We start from the raw sequence: 25371 nt of genomic DNA, 5'->3' as shown, positions 1-25371 counted from the left end.
TCGGCATCGTCTGCTGCCCACACCCCCACATCTCAGCCAGCAGGCCCTCGTTTCCTCGGGCGCTTCGAGGTTTCTATGCCTGGGACGCTCAGCCCAGCAGCTCCTCTGCCAAGCGGTAGAGGAGCCGAGAGTACCAATGCATGCCAGTCGGCTGGACGGCCCCGCCAGGGAGCAGCGCCCCTAGCGCGTGCAGCAGTCGCAAGGGGGCAAAAGCGCGGTGCGCCCACTGGTGACTCTCCAGAACCGCGTAGCACGAGGCCAGGACATCGTTCACCAGCAGCGTCCCGTGCGCTGTGAGCGGCGCGAACACGCCCACGGCTTCCTCCCGCGCCACACGGGCCACGCGCGTTGGCCGAAGCGCGTCCCCGCCGGGCGCCAGCACCGAATCCCCAGCGCGTAGCCGGCGCGCGAACACTGGTGCAAAGTCGCCTGGCGAGGGCGCCGGCCCTCGAGCCGCAAACACCAGGTGCCAGGGTGTGAGCAACAGTTTGCGTGGGGGCCGCTCGGTCTCCACAGCCACAAATGAAGCCCGGCGCTGCAAGTCCCGGTCCAGAAAGAGCAGCACCGGCGTGGGCACCACCCGGCCTGACGCATCGGCAGCCAAAACCCAGTCTCCGCGGTGCAGTTCCCGCAGCCCCTTCCGCTCGCCGCTCCACAGGCGCACAGTTGCATTTCCCGGAAAGCAGCCGCCCGCCCGGACCGCCAGTGAATTATCTGCAGGGAACAACCACAGGGAGGATTGAATCAAGACCAGTGGTTCCAGAATGATGGTACCGAGTCTCAAGGCCAGCGCAGACATCGCCAGTCCTGGACAACACAATTTCCCATTAACCTGACTGGCCCCAACCTGGGCAGAAAAGGAAGGGTGGTTTTCTTTCTTTTCTTTTCCTTTTTCTTCTCTTATTTATTTATTTATTTATTTATTTATTTATTTTGAGATAGGGTCTCCCTCTGTCGCCCAGTAGATGGAGTGCAGTGGCAGCATCTCGGCTCACCGCAACTTCTACCTCCCGGGTTCAAGCGATTCTCGTGCCTCAGTCTCACGAGTAGCTGGGATTACAGGCATGCGCCACCACCCCGGACTAATTTTTGTATTTATAATACAGACGGGATTTCACCATGTTGGCCAGGCTGATCTCGAACTCCTGACCTCAAGTGATCCTCCCGCCTTGGCCTCCCAAAGTGCTGGGATTAGAGGCGTGAGGCACCGCCTCGGCCCCTGGACGGGTGTTTTTCAACACTAAAGCCCGCTTGGTCTCCCCTAGGGTGGCAACAGGACTACTGCAGACTCAGTTTCCCGGAGGGAGCCCCCTTTGGGCGGATTTTACCACCCTCCTCCTACTGTACCAGCTTTGACCGACACGTGGACGTGGTTGCGGGACTCGTAGTAGACCCAGTCGAAGCCGGCTTCCACTGCGAGGCGCGCCAGCAACCCATACTTGTTGCGGTCGCGGTCAGACGTGGTGATGTCCAAAGCACGGCCTTCGTAGTGGAGTGAATCCTGAGCGTGGTGGCCGTCCTCGTCCCAGCCCTCAGTCACTCGTAGGCGCACTCCGGGCCACATGTTCATCACCGCAATGGCCAACGCGTTCACCCGTTCCTTACAACGCTGGCGGGGAATAAAGGAGTCAGTCTCCCCACCACCGCCCTGGGGGTAAAAGGGACCTGGATAGGACGGTTGATTCTTTGTTATTCCGGCCCCACTCCTCCCCCTCCCAGCTTTTGAGTGTCCTGGAGAAATGAGAATCTGAGTAGATGGTAGTCGCCAATCTGCACTCCGTTCCCAGGGCGTTGTTGGAGAACTGTGGGGTCACCTCTGAGGTTGAGAGGGGATGCCCATACCTACCTCCTTCCCCATTTTTAATGCCCGTCCCTCACCCCTATTGGTACTGGCACAGCGGCTTAACCTGGGAGAAGGCCAGAGTTGGGAGGGCGAATGGAAGCGTGGTCAGGGAGGGCCTGGTTGCTCCCGGGGAGCCCCTGTTTGAGCCTGGCCCCCGCCCCAGGCACCGGCTCTCCTCCCTCCTCCTGATTCATCTTTTGTTTCATTGCCTTCCCTGGCACCGGGCATCGCTTCCTTCCTTCCTTCCTCCTCCTCCTTTCGGCCCCTAGCATTAACCCCTTCGTGCTCCGGGTGCCCCCTACAGAGGTGCCCAAGAGGAGCTGTGCGGGATCAAGGCTGCTGGAAAAAGGATTGGGGTGGCGGGGGTTGCGCGAAGTACAATGGCCATTCTCCGGGATGACTTAACCGAGCGAGAATCCTGAGCCCAGGCCGGGGACGCGCAGGGAGAAGCGGACTCAGCAGCTCCGGCCACAAAGGCGCTTTTCAGCCGCCCCGGCTCAGGGAGAGGAAAGGGCAGAAAGCCGCGCCCCCCATCCCTGCTCCGTCCGGCTAGGTCCCCTCCCCCCGCGTGGCCAGTCTTCCCAGTTCCAGCTAAGGCTCTGCCAGTCCGGAGAGCCCCCATCTCTCCCATCTCTGCTCTAGATGCAGCCCAGAAGGGCGTGAGAATAGCACCTGAGAATAACGGGATCCTTGCGCGGATCTGGGGAGCCCCCTGCAGGGTGAGAGTGGAGAAGAGGAAAAGAAGCTGCGGCTGTAAGCCTGCACCTGGGAGAGTGAGACCACAGTTATCTTGGCCGCTCCAGCCTGGGAGCGGGAGACCTTGGCGCGCACCATAGCAGGGACACCGCGGGAGGAGGCGCAGAGGGACAGCTTCCTTTTTTTCTTTCCCCTCCGACCTCTCACCTCGGACTTGGTTTCCTCCTAACAGAAGGACACTTTTCCCCTCTCCTTCTCTAGTCGCCTCCACCTCCGCAGAGTTGGGGAGTGGGGGAAAAACAGGAAAAGTGGTAGCTCCTTCCAACTTTGTCGTTTCGTCCCCTAAGGAGGCCCCGAGGCCCTGACCTGCGGGGGCAGCAGCCCAGTGCAGAGCCAACTCAATGGAGGCCTTTTGCAGCCAGGGTGTGGGAGATAAGCAAGACTGAGGGGGCTCCCAGGCCTGTCGGAGCCCCTCCTGAGCCTGTCCCTTGTTCTGCCCACTCTGCTGCAGGTGGCAACCAGAGAAAAGGGTCACAATGTTCCACGGCCAAGGAGGAAAGAAGAAATGCCCCTTTTCCAATCTCTGGGTAGGAGGAAGGCTTCAGGGCAGAAGCAAAAGGAATTCTTTCTCCCCTGGACAGGTTTTCCTAACAAAGTAACCTGGAAAACTATGGCAATTAATCAGAGGAAATCCGTACCCCTCCCTCTCCCCTCACCTCCCCACTCCATACACAATTAGGTGGTGTAATGGAAAGTATATAGGGCTTAGAATCAGGAGTCCTGAATTCTAGTCCCAGCTATGCCACTTTAAATTGTGAGAGTTTAAATTGCTTTTCCTCCTGGGGAAAGTCCAGCTCTCAGATGTAAAATGAGGGTGGCAGTTAGGGTGGGGAGGGTTGGAGGAATGTGATCTCCCAAGTTTTCTTTCAGTTTTAACATTCAAGATCACTGGCCAGGCTGGATGAAGTGGCTCACACCTGTAATCCCAGCACTTTGGGAGGCCGAGTCGAGAGGATCCCTTGAGCTCAGGAGTTCAAGACTAGCCTAGGCAACATGGCAAGACCTCATCTCTACAAAAAATAAAAAATAAATCACTGGCCAGAGGTGGTCCTTCTCTTCCAAGGCATTGCCCACCTCACTCTAGGCTGATTCAGTTCCAGTGCTCAAAAATGGTAGTTGAATTTATCTTAATTATGTAATTCCAAGGAAAGCCCCTGAGATAGGCAGAGCTTGGAAGACTTAGGAGTCCTCTGATTCTCAGGTGGGCCCATTTGTTATTCTCACTGAGGATGACTTTTTACCCCAAGATTGTCGTTTGGACCCTAGGATAGCCCTAGGATAGACCCTAGAATAGATGTGTCCTGGTTCTAGGACGTTTCTCATGCCAAAAGCAATTTCTGCCCAGCCCCTCCTCAGGTACATGGTCTGGTGACCTGACCCTTGGCCACCCCTGTCCCAGTCCTTTTCAGTCTCTTCTTTTCGACCCACAGAGCTTTTCTACAATCAGGTCAGGAGCCAGGCTTCTGTCTGCTGCCTAGCCAGCTCCTGGCCCCCAGCTCACCCCAGCCCTTCCTGCCTAGCTGGGTGGCTGACCCCCGGTCCACGCCTCAGCCATTTCCCGTCTCGCCTGCCGCCATCCTCCTTTCCCCGCCCTCGCTGCCTCTCCCAGCTTCACTCTCACTAGTCAGTCCCTCCTCCCCTCCCCATCCCAGACTCTTCTAGTCAGGATCCCTCCTAACCACTCTGTCCAGCCAGTAAGGATTTTTTTCCCCCCGGGGCTGGTGACAAGGAAGATCTTTAAGGCTAAAGTCTCTGTAGGTGAAGCTGGACTCACCCTCCTGGGCTGCCACAGGAAAACGGAGGAGCTGGCAGTGCCCTGGCTCAGGTAGTGAGAGGCCCTCCTTACCTCCGTCATCAGGCGGTCCGCACCACTGTTCTCCTCATCCTTGAAGATGATGTCGGGGTTGTAGTTGGGCACGAGGTCCCGGAAGCGCTCGGAGCCCCTTGCCACCCTCCCCTCGGCAGGCCCACTGGCGCCCAGGGTCCGCTCGGGCACGCCGGGCACAAATTGCTTGTAGAGTAGCGGCACGAGCTGCTTGCGCGCATAGCGGCGCCGGCCAACCGGCCCCCGGCCCGGCCCGCAGCTCTGGGCTGGCAGCGCCAGAAGTGCCAAGCAGCACAGGGGCAGCAGATTGGTCAGGAGAGCCATGGATACAGCGGACCTGGGCCAAGAGCGAGCGTTCCTGTCCTCACTAACTCTCCTGTCAGTTAGGCATCTCCACAGGCACCAGAGAGGGCAGCAGGCAGAGCTGCCCCCTGAGTGCCCTAGAGCTCTTGTGGCTCCGTGCACCTGGCTGCTTCTAGCTCTGCACACGTGCCCCCCGGGGGCGGGGGGGCGTCTAGGACCTGCTACTGACGAACCATCATAGCAGGGAAGGAGGGTCGTGGGTGAGTGCCAGCCCAGCCCGTCTCTGCTGCAGGACTCTGGTGCTGCCAGAACTCCCGGACTCCGGACTCCGCCTTAAGTGGCCCCTGGCCCCGCCCTCCGCCCTTCTCCCAAGATCGTCCCACCCCTTCTCACCCGGGCGGGGGATCTAGCCGGTCACTGCTGGTCCATTTTGCGACTGAAGTGTGTCCCATCCTGGAAACCAGGCAAACACCTGCCTAGGAAATCCTTGTAGCTTTACAGTCCTTGGCTGCCTAAACATCTTTCTACCTCCAAGCCTAAACTTGGAACCACACCACCGTCCTCTGATACTCGAATTGGAATTTTTGCTCTCTCAAAGCCTACCCTGGCAGGCCATGCCCTCCGCTGTCATCCAGGAAGTACGGGTTCCAATTTCTGCCCAAGACCAGCCAAGCCCTTTGGGCAGACAACCAGAGCCTCCCTTCTCTGTGGTCCTCCGCAGATCTCCCCAACTTCCATCTCTCCTCACACTCAGCATTAAGCAGGACTGGGAGGTGAGGATACCAGGGGCCCATTTCTCTACTAACTTTACAATCTCCTTTGGAACTTCCCCAGAACCAGGGACAGAGCTTGGTACTTATTGTCTGGTTTAGGACTTCCAACTTTTTTCCCCTTCTCTTCTTTGCCAGGCATCTAATAGCTGCTGCTTTTCAAATGAATAACCTGCCGGTTGGAAGCTGCTGAAGGGCAGTGGACATTCAAAAGTCTTTGTAAGAGGTGAGGATCACTTCCCTTAACTGTCCATCTAGGCACTTCTCCAGCTTTCTCCCTCTCTGGACTCCCGGGGCTCCATTTTCAGCCACTCAGATCTCATCTCAGAGGCACCATATCCAATTTCTTTTGTTCAGAAGTCATTTCTTCAAGAAGCCTTCCTTGATGTCCCAACACTGCCCACCTGTGTTCCCTCAAAAACCAGTACTTAACTGCAGTGGTAGAACAGTATTAGAATTATTTGGCACCTTACTAGACAAAGCAATCTTAAGCACACACATATTTATCATGCATCTCCAAGGTTAAGTGCCTACTCTACAGAAGGGTGCTCTGCAAGTATTTGTGGAATCTACACTTTGTGTTTCATACTCACTCTCCCCTCACCCCACTCTATGGCTAGTACTCATAGCAACTTAGCGTACATTAGAAAAAAACCAGGCCAGGCACAGTGGCTCACTCCTGTAATCCCAACACTTTGGGAGGCTGAGGCAAAGACTGCTTGAGGCCATGAGTTGAAGACCAACCTGGTCAACATAGTGAGACCCCATTTCAAAAAAAAAATAATAATTAGTGGGTGATGGTGGTACATGCCTGTAGTCTTAGGTACTCAGGAGGCTGAGGAAGGAGGATCACTTGGGTCCAAGAGTTCAAGGTTGTAGTGATCTAAGATCATGCCACTGCACTCTAATCTGGGTGACACAGAGAGACCCCCCCCAAAAAAAAGATGGCTGGGTGTCGTGGCTCACCTCTGTAATCTCATCATTTTGGGAGGCCAAGGCAGGTGGATCGCTTGAGCTCAGGAGTTCAAGACCAGCCTAGGCAACATGGCAAAACCCCATCTCTACTAAAAATACAAAAATTAGCCACGCATGGTAGCATATGTTTGTTGTCCTAGCTATTCTGGAGCCCGAGCTGGAAGAATGGCTTGAGCCCAGAATGTGGAGGTTGCAGTGAGCTGAGACTATACCACTGCACTCCAGCCTGGGTGATAGAGCCAGATCTTGTCTCACAAGAAAAGAGAAAAAAGAAAAGAAAAAAGCACCCCTTCCTCAAGATGCCCGACTTTTATGAGAAAACTATCATAGTAACTATCCATACAATGACTATGAGGTGAATGGTATCCCTGGAACTTGTGCAATACACAATCTGTATAACTCTAAGTTTTGTGCTCTTACCAGCAGCATAGCACATGGGCTCTTCAAGAAACTGATGACCTCTAGTAAAAAGCCAGGTTCTTCTCTCAGGTAGGAAATGAAAATCCTTGTCAGCCAGCCACTTATTTTACTCTATATCCAATAGTTAAGCCAAGGAGGACAGGGCTGAAGGTGTGAGTGTACCGGGGGAGGTTATCCTACTCCTATGCCCATGTCCTAAGGCCATGGATATAAGGAGTCAGGGGACAAGCCAGCTTTAAGCAAGGCTGAGGATGGAGGAGTTTTCCACTGCCCAACTGCATGGCCTAACACCAGATCCAAGTCCCCAAAGGATGCTAGTAATATAGATGAAGGGGAAGGAAAAGGATGGTGGGCAGGACCCCTCTGCTTCTCTTACTGGGCAGACTCAGGACTGGTGGGAGCAAGGCTGTTCAAATACACACAGAGACAGGCACTTTAAAAAAAACAAAGCAAATCCTGGGATCAACTTTATTGCTGATGGGTGAAGCCTCCTCCTATCCCCTTAGTCTTTCAGGTGGTCCAAAGCCCCTCCAGGATAGCACAGTGCTTAGGCTCTGCTGGGCCAGAACCAAGGGAGACAATCTATCTCCCGAGCCTGGCCTGGCCCAGTCCTTTCCCTGTCCCCACCCTACCCTATTGCACATCAAATCATGTAAACATGGCTATGGGCATGGCCCAGAACAGCAGTGAGGCAGATTGATGTGTAAACAGATTTGGGACCAGGGGCTAGACCCAGTCACCCAGCTCTACCCCATGCTGAGGCCACAGTTAAGTATGGAAAAGCAGGAGGTCCTGGTCCCAAACTCTGGCTCAGATTATGCAACAGTGCAGATGGCTCTGCTCCCCTCTGCCACCCACCCTCTCAGATTCCAGGTCCTGAGGTCCAGCTAGCCTTGGGCTTCCCTCCAGGCCTAGGCAGCAGATGGCAGTGTCCAGTTTTCTCCCTCCCACCCCCAGCTGGAGGTCACTGGTGCTGGGTCTTCCTAGATGCCCGGGGGAAACCAGAGACGGGCAGTGGCAGTCTGTCCAACCCTGGAGAAGAGGAGGAGATGGGCAGTCAAAAGCAGGTCAAAGGTCCAGTCCGTTAGGGATCAGACAGCCAAGCCACAGAATGTGTGGATGAGGTATGTTACCCACAAAGCAGCAAGCACACCCTCTCCCCTGCTGGGGTGACGGGGTGACCCGTGATCCAGAGTGTCCTAGATAACTACCACCCCCCAACAGCCTGCACCCTCACTCCCTCTCACCGAAGGCCCGGATCAGCTCTGCCCGCACAGCTGCAGTGAAGGTCTTCACCAGACAGAGTGTGGTGAGGCCTGCAAAGGCTGCGTTGTAGAGGAACACAATGTAGAAATTGCCCAGCCAGTTGAAGCGTCCAAAGTCACCCAGCAGGTCAAAGCGAGTGAGCCCTGAAGTACAAAGGCCAGGATGAGAGGTGGGCTCCCCAGGCCCTTTTCTGCTACCAGTCCAACTTTGTGCTGCCTCCTGGTGGCCACATTTCAACACTGCAACTGATAGGTTGGCCTCTCCCAATTCTACTCCGCAAGCTGACTAGTAGTTCGGGACTGTTCAAAGTGTCAGCAGCTAGGCTTGCTTCAACTTCGCTTCCAGAGTCTGGTATCTTCTCCTCCAGTGAGGCCTCCTCTGGCTACCGGTGTTCCCAGGAACTCCCAGGGCCTACTACCTGTTCCTGGGCCTGGAGCAAGCAGTTCACCAAGTTTTTTTAGTAGACAGAACAGTGTGGTTGCTGACCGCTCAGACTGATCAGGCTGCTTTGGTTCATATCCCAACTCCACCACTAACTAGCTGTGTGATCTGGGGCAATTTCCTTAAATTTTCTGTGCCTCAGTTTCCTAAGAATTAAATGAGACAACACACATAAAGCACTGTCTGTGCCAGGCACTATTCTAACATTTACTGGGCCCCTCATAATACTATCATAAATCAAAAAACTCTGCTCCCCACCTGTAAATATTCTTACCTGCATCCAACCTAAAGGAACTAACTGGAAGACCCACAAGCCTACTGTCTTACAAATTATCCTGGCATAAATACAAATGGTAGAGTGGAAATAATATAACGTTAAGAATTAAACAGAACTGTTTTTTGTTTCGTTTAATTTGGTTTTGTCTTAAGACAGGATCTTGCTCTGTTGCCCAGGTTGGAGTGCAGTTGTACAATCTTAGTTCACTGCAGCTTCAAACTCCTGGGCCCAAGCAACCCTCCTGCCTCCGTCTCACACATAACTAGGACTATAGGTGTGCTAATTAAAAAAAAAAAAACAAAAACACTTTTTTTTTGGGGGGGTAGAGATGGGGTCTCACTATGTTGCTCAAGCTGGTCTAGGACTCCTGGCCTCAAGTGATCCTCCCACTTTGGCCTCCCAAAGTGCTGGGATTACAGGCGTGAACCACTGTGCCTGGATCACAGCTGATTTTTTTTTTTTTTTTTGAGACGGAGTCTTGCTCTGTCGCCCAGGCTGGAGTGCAGTGGCCGGATCTCAGCTCACTGCAAGCTCCGCCTCCCAGGTTTATGCCATTCTCCTGCCTCAGCCTTAAGTAGCTGGGACTACAGACGCCCGCCACCTCGCCTGGCTAGTTTTTTGTATTTTTTAGTAGAGACGGGGTTTCACCGTGTTAGCCAGGATGGTCTCGATTTCCTGACCTTGTGATCCGCCCATCTCGGCCTCCCAAAGTGCTGGGATTACAGGCTTGAGCCACCGCGCCCGGCCTTTTTTGTTGTTGTTGTTCTGAGACAGGGTCTTGCTCTGTCACCCAGGCTGGAGTGCAGTGGTACCATCTTGGCTCGCTGCAACCTCCACCTCCCAAGCTCAAGCAATTCTCATGCCTCAGCTACCTCCCAAGCTCAGCAATTCTCACACCCCAGCTGGGATTACAGGCATGTGCCACCATACCTGGCTAATTTTTAAATTTTTCATAAAGATGGGGTTTCACCATGTTGGCTAGCCTGGTCTTGAACTCCTGGCCTCAAGCCAATCCGTCCACCTTGGCCTCCCAAAGTGTGGGATTACAGACGTGAGCCACCAGGCCTGGCCCCAGAACTGATTTAAATATGAAATCATATATAAAACACAGAGGGTGATGTGGTATTTAGGGGGAGGTAGGAGGGCGGTTGTTACCTCTGCAGCTCACATACTACCTTGGGGTGAACTAGTTACATTCTCGAACTTTTTTTTTTTTTTTTTGAGATGAAGATTCGCTCTTGTTGCCCAGGCTGGAGTGCATGGCACGAGCTCAGCTCACTGCAACCTTTGCCTCCTGGGTTCAAGTGATTCTCCTGCCTCAGCTTCCTGAGTAGCTGGGACTACAGGCATGCGCCACCACGCCTGGCTAATTTTGTATTTTTAGTAGACACGGGGTTTCTCCATGTTGGTCAGGCTGGTCTCGAAATCCCAGCCTCAGGTGATCCGCCCGCCTTGGCCTCCCAAAGTACTGGGATTACAGGCACAAGTCACTGCGCCCAGCCACTCTTGAACTTTTTAACCAGTTAATTATAGATATAGCTTTCAAGGCAGGAGAAGGAATGAGTATATTATCTGACACCCCAGTGTAGAGAAAGCACTAGCCTGGGGTTCAGGAGACAAGGGTCCTAGACTGACTTGACTTTGCCTCAAACTAGCTGTATAATCTGGGTCAATCAGGTAGCTTCTCTGTTCATCATTTTTCAAATAGGCACATTTACTAGATTACTCACCCAGGAGAAAGATTTAGAAAAAAGTGTGCTCCCCGACCAAAAGTAGAAGTAAATGAGAGAGGCAGTAGCAAATGTAAAAAGTATGTACTTTGCGCTGGGCGCGGTGGCTCACGCCTGTAATCCCAGCACTTTGGGAGGCCGAGGCGGGCGGATCACGAGGTCAGGAAATCGAGACCATCCTGGCTAACATGGTGAAACCCCGTCTCTACTAAAAAAATACAAAAAACTAGCTGGGCGAGGTGGCGAGCGCCTGTACTCCCAGCTACTCGGGAGGCTGACGCAGGAGAATGGCGTGAACCCAGGAGGCGGAGCTTGCAGTGAGCTGAGATCCGGCCACTGCACTCCAGCCTGGGCGACAGAGCAAGACTCCGTCTCAAAAAAAAAAAAAAAAAAAAAAAGTATGTACTTTGCGGCAACAGTACCCTGAAGCTCAGTGTAGGCACTTTAAAGAGCCTCGCTTTCCTCATCTGTATAATGCGGATAATACCTACTCACGGGTTTGTTGTGGGAATTAGAGAAAGCATGTAAATAAAGTGCCTGCTTTACATCAGTAAGTACTCAAAAAAACCCAATTCCTTTATTTCCTCCTTTCAGTACTTACCTAGGGTTCGAGAGAAGACAGGAAGTGCTGAGCTTAGGACCAGGAGACAGACACAGTTCCCAATTATCTGGGTGGAAGCAGGGAAAGGAGTGGTGAGGGTGGAAGAGCTGCAGGCACCTAGTGCCCATCCACACCCCGCAGGAGGCTTCCCTTACTCCCTCCCAGCTACCTGCGTCATGGCGGTGTCATGCCATCTGGGCCGCAGGCTCCGGAAGAGTGGAGAGCTATAGAAGCCCACAACGGAGGACACCATTAGGTAACTGCCACTGCATTAAGGAAGAACTGGCTGGCTCCTAAGAATTAATAACTCATCTCAAAGGGAACAGAGCTCTCTCTCAGCCCACTTTTTATTTATTTATTTGCTTATTTATTTATTTATTTATTTATTTATTTATTTATTTTTGAGACAGGATCTCACTTTGTCACCCAGGCTGGAGTGCAGTGGTGCGATTTCAGCTCCCAGTGCCTTGACCTTCTGGGCTCAAGCGATCTTCCCACGTCAGCCTCCCACATAACTGGGAATGCAAGCACGCACCACCACGCCCAGCTAATTTTTTGTATTTTTTGTAAAGACCAGGTTTCACCGTGTTGCTCAGGCTAGTCTTGAAATTCTAAGCTCAAGAAATCCACCCGCCTCAGCCTCCCAAAGTGCTAGGATTAGCACTGTGTGAGCCACTGCATCTGGCTTCTTTTTTATTTTCTTCTGATCAGATTCTACTGAACCACCAGCTCTCCTTTCAAAATTAAGTATTTTCCTTCTTTCTGAACCCGAGGTTGATGAAAACTTGCCCCATTTCCCATCAGTGTTGCTCAGAGTCCCAAAGGAGACAAAGTCCAAGAAGTGCTGTCTAGAGTCCCAGGAGACAGGTTTTTGTATTCCAGAAGGATACAAGATGAGTACAACCTGAACGACGGCACCAAAGGAGCCCAGCTTGGAGAAGGAGACCTGGCCTAAGGAGGCACCCTGAGGAGTGGGGCAGTGTCACTGTGAGCATTCCCCACCATCAGCACTACCCGGCACCCAGCCTTCCCACTGTCCTCAGCTTCTGCCTCCTCTCCCCAGCTGTTCTTAGGCCCTCCCCAAAGGATATGGTGGGAGGGCAGCCTGGTACCTGCATGCCTCGGGGCATGGCAGCCTCATCGATGAGCAGCTCCAGGATGTGGATGGCCACAATGAGCACAGACAGGCCCTGTGTGAGGCAAGGTCAGACTCCCATCCCACCCCAGACCACAGCTCGACCCAGAGCTAAAGGAATGGGCAGAGACTCTGGTCCAACATTTCCAGTTTCCAAGACTAGCTCCGCTTCCAATGAGCTGTATGGGACCTCATCAAAGCTGTTATTAGCAACAGAGTGCCTTTGAGGACATTATAAGATACATCTCCTCTAGGTGGATGGATTGCAAAAAGGATAAATAGCAAAAGGCATCTCTCTTCTTCCAACTGATAAGATATATTCTTGAGTCCATAGGGGAATCGACTGCTTATTCTCATGCCAGGGCAAACCTGCACAACTACTCACTGGTCCTGTGTGACCTTGGGCAAGTCACTCAACTCTGTCTCTTCATCTACAAAATGAGGATTGATGTGCTCAACATTTGTGCTCAGCACAGGCAGGACATAAAAGCAGGCACTCAGTGAGAAGCAACCACTATTACTGATGATAACCAGGTCCCCTCATCGCCTCCCCTCTCCCTGAGAAGGCCTCGAGTACTGAGGGTCCACTCCCCACCTCTAGGGCTGGTATACCCACCGTCAGCACCAGCAAGCACAGCATAGCCAGGGGGTAGCCCAGGTTCCGTTGCCAGGCTGAAGCCTTCCGCCGCTTCTCTGTGCAGGGATGGGAGGCTGTCAGCAAGCACCTGGAACCAGGGGCTACTCTCCTTGGGGAAACCCAGGTATCCCAAGCCCTACCAACCCACATACCCAGCAGGACCCTCTGTGTCTGCAGAGCCAGGAGCTGTCTGTGTAGCAGCTCCATGTCTAAAGGCAGCCAGCAGGAAGTAGGATCTGAGGGCAGAGAAGATGGTGTTGCTCCCAAGTCGGGCAGTCTCTGCCCAGGCCAAGCCCACCACCCCATCAGGGAAGAACTGCAACTCACTACAGATCCTGCGGGTCAGGGCTGCCTCCTCAAAGGCTGAGCAGTACAGCTGCTCCTCCAGGTCTTCCAGCAACTAGGGGCAGGGGAAAGGAAGAGACTAACTTTCAGAGGCTCCCTGACCCAAAGGCCCCAGGAGAACCCTGTTCTTCCCAGGGCTCCCTAGTCTCAGGCCTCCCCCAAACCCTCATTCACCACTCTGTGGGTTTCATTGTTTGGTTCCAGCTCTGCAGGAAGCTCACCCTGCAGGATCAAAGAGCAAGGAATACCACATACCCGGGGCTTGACCAGCAGCTTCCCAGTGACGGAGAACATGCGGGCGAGACCCAGTGGAGTACACACTGTGAGAACAAGAGCCAGTCACCTGCCAGACCCTGCTCTCCACCCCTTGCCTAACTAACATGCCCCTCCATTCCCCCTCCTTCCAGCCTGGTTACTCTGGTCCAAGGACCCTACCCATTCCCTCCCAGACCCTGTACACTCACCCAGGAGCAGCAGAACCCCAAGGAAGGAGATGCATGAGTAGAGGTAGGGGAGATAGTACTCCCAGAAGTCTAAGGATAAAAAAAAAAGAGGCGTGTCAGCTCATCTCTTCTTGCTTACTGGGGGCTGACAGGCCTCAGAGTCTAGACAAGGGCACAGTCCCCACAGGGGTTAGGCAAGTAATACAAATGAAGAAAGCCGGCCAGCATCAGCAGAAGAGGGAATGGCAGGGCCTATAACAAACTGGAGATCCTAACCCCTAACTAAAGGGTATAACTGCTATTTGGCCCCCATCACCAGGGACTAATGTAGCCAGATCTTCTCCTTGTCAAGCAAAGTTAGATATCTGGATATTAATATGAAACCTCCCAATTTAAAATGTTAGCAACTGAAGAATATATATTTTAAAAACCATTGCATAGGCCAATGAAACATTTCTGCAAATTGGATTTGGCCAGATGTCTATCAGTTTGAAACTTCAGTCAAAGGGAGAAGGTGCCAACCTTTTCCACTTTAGTGGGTTACAGTCATTCCAGGCAGATGGACATGGGCCAACTGAAAAGCCACACAGCCTGGAGGAAGCTGGGCCACTCACCATAGAGTGACTCTCTGCTGGCCTTGTTGTTATCCACAATGGCTGATGCCACCCACACCATACCTAGCACCAGCAGAGTGAGGAGCATCAACATCACCACTGTCTCATAGACCCGGCCCAGGACACCCTACAGAAGGAGGCAACAGGTGAAGGAGGTTAACATCAGGGCAGTGTGGGGATGGAAAGACATCGGAGATGGCGGCCAGCCTGCGGGAACCAGAGAGGTCTGGATTCAGGAGGTAAGAGAGAGGGTTTCCCTCTTATTCTGCTAAGTTGCTCTGTCTTCCCACTCCCCAGTCTAAGGTCACCCCACATACCAGGTGTTCTTCATTTGCATCTCCTTTTCCCAGACCCATTCCTTGTCGTTGTCTGCTCTGGGAGGCTGACCTCTGAGGTCTGCATCCCACAAGCTCTTTGCCCTCTAGTTTCGCATCCAACAGCAGAATGGAAGGTAGAAAAGGGGTGAGGGTATGTTTCCTGTGAGTCCTCCCACATCTGCCACCATGGTTTTGGCAGTGATTATGACACTAAGACAACAGCTCCTCTCTGGGCAGCTTCACATCCCTGGCTTCAGCTATTAGTGGGTTCTAGAAACTATTTCCTCCCTTTGTCTCTACAGGCCTAAGGGTGGTAATGACTTCCTACTGTCACTAGAGCCTCAAACTTCCTTTAACTAAACCTCTGCAAATAGCCTCTTTATTAAAATCTCTTCAGTTGAACCATGTGTGTGGAATTCCGTTTCCTGCCTGGATACATATCCCCTACTTACCTTTCTGGAGCCAGCAAAGCCCTCGGACTCAGTGAAGAAATATGCAAAGGGCATGAGGAAGATGAGGGACAGGTTGGAGAAGAGAAAAACAAGGTTCCAGAGGCCTAGAGCAAAAAAGGAAAAGCAGAGATGGTCAGTAAAGGGAGGGGCAACTGACAGGAGACTGACCATTTGCAGGAGAAGCGGAGAGGGAAGGTGCGACACATGACTGATTGGCCCACAGCTGCCTGAGTCTGCCCGACTCTATCTGCTCTCTGCTCCCTATCCCCACCCCAAGCTGCCTCTAGGAGCCACAAACCATGGATGAGGGAGCCGTTGAGCCACTGGATGTAGTAGTTCCGAGGCAAGGAGAGTAGCACCTCATTGCTGATGATGGAGAAGGGCAGGAGCAGGACAGCACCCAGGGCAATTGCCAGGGTAAAGGTGCACAGCTCGAGCCTGGACAGAGAAGGGGAGAGTGTCCTTGCTTAGCTCAGCACTCACTACGCTGTGCTGGAGAAGTTCCATTTGTCCTGAGGGCACCTGTGGCTTCCACAATCAGCTGTAGCAATGACAGAGCTAAGGAAGGAGCCGTCCAGCTGGGGTTCTACCCACTGCCGGCCCGCCCTAGCCCTTTACCTCCAGGGAAGCCCCAGCTCATGGGATGGGCACAGCTTCGGGCATTCATGGGAAGCTGGTCACCTGCCATGTCACATACCCAGCTGTCCCCAGGAATGTGGTCCTCCCATACATGCCTATAAGTTATGCCAGGTAGGATACCAAAGCTAGGGGGCCTGGCTTCTCTTCTTTACTCAGGGATATGGATTTCTGAGCTTACTTCTTTTTGCCCAGATAAGCACAGGGTCATCCCATGTGGCTATGCCCCGCACAAAGGCATGAGGGCAAAGGAGGACAAGGGGAAACTGAAACCTAGCTTCATAGCCAAGGTCTATGCCCTGGGCTGCATACACTGAAGAGGGGCACTTCTATCTCGTTGGTCCATCAAGGGTGGAGGGCTGCCTTCTGATCTACTGACTCAGAGGAGTCATCTCTCCATCTTTCTCTGTATGTGCTAGTGAACATTGGCAGCCTGGAATATGGGCCTTCCTCTCAGAACCAAGCATGCCCCTCCCTCAGGGGTTCCCATCTTCCCCACACCCTGCTCCTTTTCCATCAATCTGCATCCCCACTCTGGTTGCTGGGAGGTGAAGCCAAGCTGGAGCCATTTCTGGTGACTCAGGTCCCAGTGGATGTTCCTGGCCATGAGGCTCCCACAAGCTCCTGGCCTAACCAGGAAGACAGGAACAGCAGCTTTTCTGAGCGTCCCCAGGGTGAGGTAAAGCCGGAAGCCAGAAATGGGGTGGAAAAAGAAACTCTGTCTTCACTGTGTGAGACTTCCCCCTTCTCCCTCCAGCTCTAGGCCTCCCTAGATCCCAGTTCCTAAAGACCACTGGTGTTAGGTGCTGAGGCAGGGACACTTACGCAATCTTGTTGACTGTGGCATCTTCATCATCCACTGTAAGAGACAGAGGCACGGGGAAGAGGCAGGACATCAGGGGGCAGTTCTGAGGCCGTAAGTATTACAATGTGCTCCCCGCCCCATCCCTGCCCCCTCAAAGAAGGCAGAGCTGAACAGAAGGCTCCAGGAGACCACACATTATGAACTCCATAGCCTATTCTGCAGTCAAGGTGGCAGCTTAAAAATCAGTGGTCCCAGGTAAGAGAATGCAGGCCAGACATTCCTATACTTCTTTCCTCCTCCCTAGATCTCTCCCATCACAGGTTCCTCTTTATATGCTCAAAATATTAATATAATAAACAACTAGTCTGTGAGGTTGGTTACATCAGTGGCTGGGTCTAGGAAAGGGAAAAGAAGAGGGGGAAGGGAGATTCACAGAGAAGGTCCCCAAGGGAATTACTCTAGGGTAGCTGCCTTGTTGGGTGGGGACTCATCCTGAGCCATCCTGAGAGGAGGAAAGGCTGGGGCTAGAAACTGGGGCAAGTGTGCCCCCACCTCCAATTACACAATGTCTAGGGAAGGAAAGCTGCAATCTGAGCATACTCTGACTCCCCATAAAGAGAAAGGCCACCATCACCAGGTGCCCCAGTCATCGGGGAGGTCTCTGGTCCTGGCTGTGGGAGCACTAGGAGAGGAGATGACACAGAGACTGTGCCCGTAATGACAATCACCCGGCAGTTGCTCACTTCAGGTTCACAAAGGGCTTTCACATTAACCATCTCCTTTGGTCCACACAATGGAGTAGGTAGACATTGCTATGCCCATTTTGTAGGATGAAACTGAAGATCAGAAATGTTATATGACTTGCCCAGAAGACACTTCCATCTAGCTGCCCTTGCCCCTGTCTGTGCAGAAAGGGAGGCTGAAGAGGCAAAGGATCCAGAACAGCCCCACACAGCCACTGCTCCTTTCCCAGTGGGCGCCATAGGCCCATTCCCCTGAGGCTGGTCCATGGCAAATGGAACTCTGGCAGGAGGGAGGGAAATCACAGTACCTGTGGTGAACTCAGCAGGCTTCTTAAAGCGGGTCAGGAAGATGTGGCAGAGGATGTACAGTGTTGCAAACAGAAGTGTTGAGATCTGTAGCAGAATGTGAGCTGGGATGAGAAGCTCTAACCTTTAGCATATTCCACAGCCAAGGGCCTCTCTGTTAATTCCATGGCCATTACTTCCTTAAGATAAGGCTCCATACTTCCAGGGGTTTCATCTGGAAGTATATTCTGTTCTGATCCCCCAGGTACTTCCTTCTAGTCAGAGCCCCAGGGGCCTCGAAGAAGGGCCAGACAGGGGCTGCCCCATGCACCTGGGGAAACAGTACCATGCCCAGCCCTACAAGGACTTCACTGGGAGAAAGTAGCTTCAGCCCAACTCTGGTTGGTAAATGGGCAAAGAAAACTCCTAGAAATGCACAAGCACACACATTTCAAACCAGTTACAGAACCAGAGGGAATTTACTCTGAGCACATTATTGGGAAGGGAAGCAGGTTTGAGGGGAGGAAGATGTCTGCATTGTCCTGGCACCCCATCACTACCCTACCCTCCTACCTCCACCCACACTGGTGCCTTGACCCAAAGTAGGTGTCATGTTTCTAGACCAAGTCACAACTTCTATTCCATGCTTATTCAGGGGCCTGAAAGATCAGGTCTGCTGGGCCAAACCAGAGCCTCATTTAATCCTCTACCCCTAACAGTGGGCTTTAGCTAGGGCCCAATATCTAGTGTTTCTACAGTTGGCTAGACTGCCAAGTGACAGTGATGGCGGAACTCGGCCACGTTAATCTGCATATTCATTCCTACTCTACTCCAAGTAAGCTTCTACTGCCCAGAGGAGGAGTCATTGGCCAGCTTGGCTCTATAATCAAGAACAGAGAATCTCGACCAGGCACAGTGGCTCACGCCTGTAATTCCAGCACTTTGGGAGGCCAAGGCAGGTGAATCAATTGACGTCAGGAGTTTGAGACCAGCCTGGCCAACATGGTGAAACCCTGTCTTTACTAAAAATACAAAAATTGGGCTGAGCGCGGAGGCTCACGCCTGTAATCCCAGTACTTTGGCAGGCCGAGGTGGGAGGATCATGAGGTCAGGAGTTCGAGACCAGCCTAACCAACACAGTGGAACCCCTCGTCTCTACTAAAAATACAAACATTAGCTGAGTGTGGTGGTACGTGCCTGTAATCCCAGCTACTCAGGAGGCTGAGGCAGGAGAATCAATTGAATTCGGGAGGTGGAGGTTGCAGCGAGCCGTGATTGCACCACTGCACTCTAGCCTGGGTGACAGAGCAAGACTCCGTCTCAAAAACAAACAAACAAAAAATTACAAAAATTGGCTGGGCGTAGTGGCTCATGCCTATAATCCCAGCACTTTTGGAGGCCAATGCGGGAGGATCACGTGGTCAAGAGATCGAGGCCATCCTGGCCAACATGGTGAAACCCCATCTCTACTAAAAATACAAAAATTAGCCAGGCGTGGTGGCATGCACCTGTAGTCTCAGCTACTCGAGAGGCTGAGGCAGGAGAATTGCTTGAACCCAGGAGGCGGAGGTTGCAGTGAGCCGAAATTGTGCCACTTTACTCCAGCCTGGCGACAGAGACTCAGTCTCAAAAAAAAAAAAAACAACAACAACAACAACAAAAAACAAAACTGTGTGTGGTGGCAGGTGCCTGTAATCCCACCTGCTCGGGAGGCTGAGGCACAAGAATCACTAGAACCTGGGAGGCGGAGGTTGCAGTGAGCAAAGATCATGCCACTGCGCTCCAGCCTGGGCGACAGAGTGAGACCAGGTCTCAAAAAAAAAGGGCCAGAGAGTATCAAGAAAAGAAGTTATTGTGTTTGAGATATGCCAAGAAGACAGGATCAGTCTCATGGGTCTTCCAGTCTCCAGAAAGGGGTGACCCCACAGGGAATACACATACAGTTATCTATACGAGGAAAGAATCCACAGAGATGCAGGAGAGCCATCGATCTAGAACAAAGTCATAGCTTTTGACATTAGGGAAGCAGAATAGAAGGAGCCACTCAGATTGTAGCTGCAAGATTTTTACAGCCTGTGTTCTGCCCTGGGCTTGCGTAATAGCCAGGAAGGTGGGAGGGCTCAAAAGGTCAGGGTGGAGTTCCACGCAGTTCCAAGAGGCTAGGTTGCGCTTCAGCCCCTGGATGAGAGCCAGGTGGGGGAGGCACCATAAATCTTCAGGCTACCCTTAGCCAGCACCGATGTTCTCAGCTCATGGGACTAAAGGATGGGGGAGACATCCAGGAGGCTGCTTCTGTCCAAGGTCTCATCCCTCCCTGTTCTCTAGGAATGTGAGCCTCCTGCCTGACACTGTCTCAAGACCTGGCTGTGCCTCTGCAATATGCCCAACCCACCATGTGGACTGTCCACCAAGAAACACACAAGGAAGGCTTGCCGAAAGCAAACTTCTACTGGAGTTGCACACTCAGACTAATATACTTTCCTGTCCTCACAGATAAGAGCAGACCTAATTATGTCCTGGCTCAATTTACCCTACCTCCAATAGGCTGCCCAGGGCTGGCTAGAGCCCAGCCTGAGAAAAATGAAGGGAATGACCCCAACACTGGGTTCCCCCACTTACTAACATTTCTTTCTGTTTTCCCAAACCATTCCCTTTCCATTTACTATTTGGAGATGAGGGTTGCCCTGGGGAGCTCTGGAGAAGGAAACAGAGGAGAAAGGAGAGAGGTAAGAATTCAAAGCAAGGCTGAAGAAGATATGACTCCCTAAGCTCCACTGGGTACCCCTACCCCAGAATTGAGGAGACCACTTCTCTGCGGCTGGTTCAGCTGCCGCTCTAAGTGGCAGGGATGGCGTAAGGAACAGCAGCCAGATACCCTCTGAAGCCCTGGGAGGACAACTTACTGGGGAAACCCCGGAATAGCTGAGAGGCTGGGAACCCAGCCTTGCAGGGTTTCAAACAAACACTAATGAGAAAGAAAAAAGACGGGGGGATACTTGGATACTTGGTTGTTCCTCATCTCTACATATTAGGATCCACCCTAGTAAGACTCCTTTCTTCCAAAGCAGGAGATGACCCGCCAAGTCCCCAGGTTCCTCCTGTCTGCCATCCCTACACCTCCCCTCTTTTCTGGAATCAAGCTCAGAGTGACGATTTCTCCCCTTCATCCAACGTCAGCTGGGTTTGCCCTCAATCCCGTTTGAGAAGCAAACCCATCCTTCCCCGATTATCAGACTAAGGCGGACTCCGCAGGCTCTCAGACGGGCTGGGTGAGGGGTGGGAGGGAGGGGCAGGGAGGGGCGTGTTGGGGAGGAACGGAAACGACGGCCTTTGTTTACCGCTCAGGGACCCAGCTGATCCCATCTAGGGGATCTCTAGCCGGGCACCCGCCCTTCTTCCCGGATGGAGGCCTCCGTCGCCCACCGCTGGCCCAGGCATGATTTGACGGCGCTCTGAGACCAGGTGGGCTCGGACCCCAACCCACCCCTCTCCCGCAACCCCCGCTTCTCCCCGCCGGGGCCCCGCACTCACAATGCACTCGCGGATCCTCTCGTGGAATAGCTGTTCTCGCACGGATAGCACTTCGTAGTCAGGTGCTTCCATACTCTGCTCAGCATGACTGGAGCCGGGGTGCCTCCGGGCCCGGGGAGGACAAGCGGGGAGGAAGCCGCCGCCGCCGAGCACCCGGACCCAGTGTAGGAGCCTTTCTTCGCAGCCTGCAACAGAAACTCGGGGCAGTCTGGGGCTCAGATACAGCCGTCCGGATGCCCCACCCTTAAAGGGGCAGGCACCACCCGCCTCGTTTTAAAGGGCTCTGTCCTTCCTTTGCTCCCTTCCCTTTAAGGTCGGGTCGCGCTCACGTTTCAACGCAAACACCCGCCACTAGGCTTGCTACGAGGAAGCGCCGCTGAGGTTCCATCTTTTTAAGAGATCTGGTGACGACACAAGGGGTGGGCGGGTTCCTTCCATGGGGAGGAACTCATTGGCTCCTGGAGAGCTGCCGCTCATCGCTGGAGGAGCGCTGATAGGCTCGCCCTGTGGAGGAAGGCGGGATCTTTTGGGCCTACCGCTGCTGATTCTAACTGAGCAACTGTCTCTCTTATCTGGGAAAAGTGACGGTTCCTGGATTTTAGTAGCAGCCAAGATGTTAGTTTGACCTTGGTTAAATGAACCATTTGAATCAGGCCAGCCAGGCAGGATGTGAGGGCACCCTAGGGGTTCTGAAAGGTACCTCTGCCCAGTAACCGATGTTCTGCGGTAGCATTTTCTGTGTGTTTGCGTTGAGGTGCCCCTCCCCACACCCCCACCCCGGTTTCCCGCCGCCAGGGGTTTTCACTCCATCATTTTTATGGAAGGCCTAGTGTGTGCTAGAACAAATACTGAAAAATACTGGAGAGAGGACTACAGAAATACCCTGCAACTTTGTGAAGAAATGCCCACAAGGATCACTGAAGAGTGGGACTGAGTCAAACATTAGCTAACCATTTACTATGTGCCATTCACTGTATAGTCGTTATCTCAGCCATGTTACCCAGGCTGATCTCGAACTCCTACCCTCAAAGTGCTGGGACTCCCAAAGTGCTCGGATTACAAGGCGTGACCCACCCAGCCTATTATCTCATTTATTTTATTTTATTTTATTTTATTTTATTTTATTTTATTTTATTTATTTTATTTTATTTTATTTATTTTATTTTTTTGAGACGGAGTTTAGCTCTGTCGCCCAGGCTGGAGTGCAGTGGCCGGATCTCAGCTCACTGCAAGCTCCGCCTCCCGGGTTTACGCCATTCTCCTGCCTCAGCCTCCCGAGTAGCTGGGACTACAGGCGCCCACCACCTCGCCCGGCTAGTTTTTTTTGTATTTTTTAGTAGAGACAGGGTTTCACCGTGTTAGCCAGGATGGTCTCGATCTCCTGACCTCGTGATCCGCCCGTCTCGGCCTCCCAAAGTGCTGGGATTACAGGCTTGAGCCACCGCGCCCGGCCTATTTTTTTTTTTTTTTGAGATGGAGTCTCGCTCTGTCGCCCAGGCTGGAGTGCAGTGGCACGGTCTCAGCTCACTGCAAACTCCGCGTCCTGGGTTTACGCCATTCTCCTGCCTCAGCCTCCCAAGTAGCTGGGACTACAGGCGCCCACCACCTCGCCCGGCTAGTTTTTTGTATTTTTTAGTAGAGACGGGGTTTCACCGTGTTAGCCAGGATGGTCTCAATCTTCTGACCTCGTGATCCGCCCGTCTCGGCCCTCAAAGTGCTGGGATTACAGGCTTGAGCCACCGCGCCCGGCCGGGATATTATCTCCTTTTAAACATCACTACAACCTTTCAGAGGAAGGTGTTGTGATTCAACTTTTATTTATTTATTTATTTATTTTTGAGACAGAGTTTCCCTCTTATTGCCCAGGCTGCAGTGCAATGGTGCGATTTCGGCTCACTGCAACCTCTGCCTCCCCAGTTCAAGCGATTCTCCTTCCTCAACCTCCTGAGTAACTGGGATTACAGGCATGCCCCACGACGCCAGCTAATTTTGTATTTTTAGTAGAGACGCGGTTTCTCCATGTTGGTCAGGCTGGTCTTGAACTCCACCCGCCTCGGCATCCCAAAGTGCTAGGATTACAGGCGTGAGCCATCGCCTCCGGCCAAGATTGTGTGTGTGTGTGTACGTGTAATTGAGTCTTGGAAGTAGACAGGATTTAGATGAAGGGAGATTTTTTTTTTTTAAGTTATTTATTTTTGAGACAGGGTCTCACTCTGTCGCCCAGGCTGGTGTGCAGTGGTGCGATTACGGCTCACTGCAGCCTGCAACTCTCAGGCTCAAGTGATCTTCCCATCTCAGCCTCTTGAGCAGCTGGGATCACAGACGGGCACCGGCACACTTAGCTGATTCTGCCATGTTGCTCAGACTGGTCTTGAACTCTGGGCTCAAGCTGTCAGCCTGCCTTGACCTCCCAACATGCAGGGATTACAGGCGTGAGCCAACAGCCCTGACCTCCTCTAAATTCTTAAAGCAACATCCAGCTGCATAGTTCAGTGGGCAGTTAAAAATTGGCCATAAGGCTGGGCGTGGTGGCTCACGCCTGTAATCCCAGCACTTTGGGAGGCTAAGACAGGTGGATTACCTGAAGTCAAGTGCCCAGACCAGCTCGGTCAGGGAGACCCTAATCCAGCGGCGCTAGGGGAAATAAAGACACACACACACAGAGAAACATAGAGGTGTGAAGTGGGAAATCAGGGGTCTCACAGCCTGGAGAGCTGAGAGCCCCCAACAGAGATTTACCCACGTATTTATTAACAGCAAGTCAGTCATTAGCATTGTTTCTATAGATATTAGATTAACTAGAAGTATCCCTTATGGGAAACAAAGGGATGGGCCAAAATAAAGGGATGGGTTGGGCTGGTTATCTGCAGCAGGAGCATGTTCTTAAGACATAGATCACTAGTGCTATTGTTTATAGTTTAAGAACGCCTTTAAGCGGTTTTCTGCCCTGGGTGGGCCAGATGTTCCTTGCCCTCATTCCACTTAACCCACAACCTTCCAGGGTGGGCGTTATGGCCATCATGAACATGTCACAGTGCTGCAGAGATTTTGTTTATGGCCAGTTTTGGGGCCAGTTTATGGCCAGATTTTGCGGGGCCTGTTCCCAACAGTCAGAAGTTCAGGACCACCCTGGCCAACATGTGTGAAACCCCCTCTCTACTAAAAAATACAAAAATTAGCTGGGCATGGTGGTGGGCACCTGTAATCACAACTACTCAGGAGGCTGAGCGAGGAGAATTGTTTGAACCCGGGAGGAGGAGCCTGCAGCGAGCCAAGATCCGCCATTGCACTCCCGCCTGGGCAACAAAATCGAAACTCCGTCTCAAAAAACAAAAAAAGACTGGGTGCGGTGGCTCATGCCTGTGATCAAAGCACTTTGGGAGGCCGAGACTGGCGAATCACCTGAGGTCAGGAGTTCTAGACTAGCCTGACCAACATGGAGAAACCCATCTCTACTAAAAATACAAAATTAGCTAGGTATGGTGGTGCATGACTGTAATCCCAGCTACTTGGGAGGCTGAAGCAGAAGAATCACTGGAACCCGCGAGTTGGAGGTTGCGGTGAGCTGAGATCACACTATTGCACTATAGCCTGGGCGACAAGAATGAAACTCTGTCTCTAAAAAACAAAAAATTGTCCATATATGCATTGTTTCATAATATTTGTCTTCTTAAGTTGTTGTTATTTAAATATTTTGTATTATTTAACTTTACCTTCATTTATGTCTTTCCTCTTTTCCTCCTGTCTTCTCCTCTTCAAGAATTAGAAACACATATTTGGCTTTTTTTTTTTGGAGATGGAGTTTCCCTCTTGTTGCCCAGGCAGGAGTGCAATGGCGCGATCTTGGCTCACCGCAACCTCCGCCTCCCGGGTTCAGGCGATTCTCTTGCCTCAGCCTCCAGAGTAGCTGGGATTACAGGCGAGCCACCATGACTGGCTAATTTTGTATTTTTAGTAGAGATGGGGTTTCTCCATGTTGGTCCGGCTGGTCTCCAACTCCTGACCTCAGGTGATCTGCCCGTTTCAGCCTCCCAAAGTGCTGTGATTACAGGCATGAGCTACCGCACCAGGCCCATATTTGCCTTTTTTTTTTTTTTTTTTTTGAGACACGGACTCTCACTCTGTCGCCCAGGCTGGAGTGCAGTGTCACCATGTCGGTTCACTGCAAGCTCCGCCTCCTGGGTTCACGCCATTCTCCTGCCTCAGCCTCCCGAGTAGCTG

At 52.5% G+C, this 25371-nt stretch overlaps 2 protein-coding genes across 5 annotated transcripts; both read right to left on the bottom strand.

The window, feature by feature from the left end:
• Positions 1-7: 7 nt before the first annotated feature.
• Positions 8-5060, bottom strand: DHH (desert hedgehog signaling molecule). The gene is made up of 3 exons (XM_010385412.2): positions 4446-5060; positions 1348-1609; positions 8-714 (listed from the first exon to the last, which is right to left on the bottom strand). The coding sequence occupies exons 1-3, from the start codon at positions 4746-4748 to the stop codon at positions 89-91; spliced, it is 1191 nt and encodes a 396-aa protein (XP_010383714.1). The 5' UTR covers positions 4749-5060; the 3' UTR covers positions 8-88.
• Positions 5061-7326: 2266 nt separating this feature from the next.
• On the bottom strand, positions 7327-21567 carry LMBR1L (limb development membrane protein 1 like). Of its 4 annotated transcripts, none has more exons than XR_004059635.1 (17): positions 21151-21567; positions 17643-17727; positions 16612-16645; positions 15449-15588; positions 15151-15254; positions 14382-14508; positions 13789-13857; positions 13580-13644; positions 13307-13379; positions 13132-13215; positions 12959-13035; positions 12320-12397; positions 11997-12171; positions 11377-11431; positions 11208-11274; positions 8140-8301; positions 7327-7924 (listed from the first exon to the last, which is right to left on the bottom strand). XR_004059635.1 is itself a non-coding variant. In XM_010385410.1 (17 exons), exons 1-17 carry the CDS (start codon positions 21220-21222, stop codon positions 7857-7859), a joined length of 1470 nt encoding a protein of 489 aa, XP_010383712.1. In that variant the 5' UTR covers positions 21223-21567; the 3' UTR covers positions 7331-7856. The 4 variants fall into 4 exon arrangements, 3 of the variants coding, with proteins under 3 accessions (XP_010383712.1, XP_030795127.1, XP_010383713.1); XM_010385410.1 differs by having other exon boundaries at positions 7331-7924; positions 11377-11467; positions 12098-12171; XM_030939267.1 differs by lacking the exon at positions 17643-17727 and having other exon boundaries at positions 7331-7924; positions 11377-11467; positions 12098-12171; positions 21151-21275.
• Positions 21568-25371: the final 3804 nt, after the last annotated feature.

The sequence above is a fragment of the Rhinopithecus roxellana genome, chromosome 10 (assembly GCF_007565055.1).
Source record: "Rhinopithecus roxellana isolate Shanxi Qingling chromosome 10, ASM756505v1, whole genome shotgun sequence".
Taxonomy (NCBI): domain Eukaryota; kingdom Metazoa; phylum Chordata; class Mammalia; order Primates; family Cercopithecidae; genus Rhinopithecus; species Rhinopithecus roxellana.
Note: the sequence above shows the minus strand (reverse complement) of the source record. Positions and strands in the feature narration are given on the sequence as shown.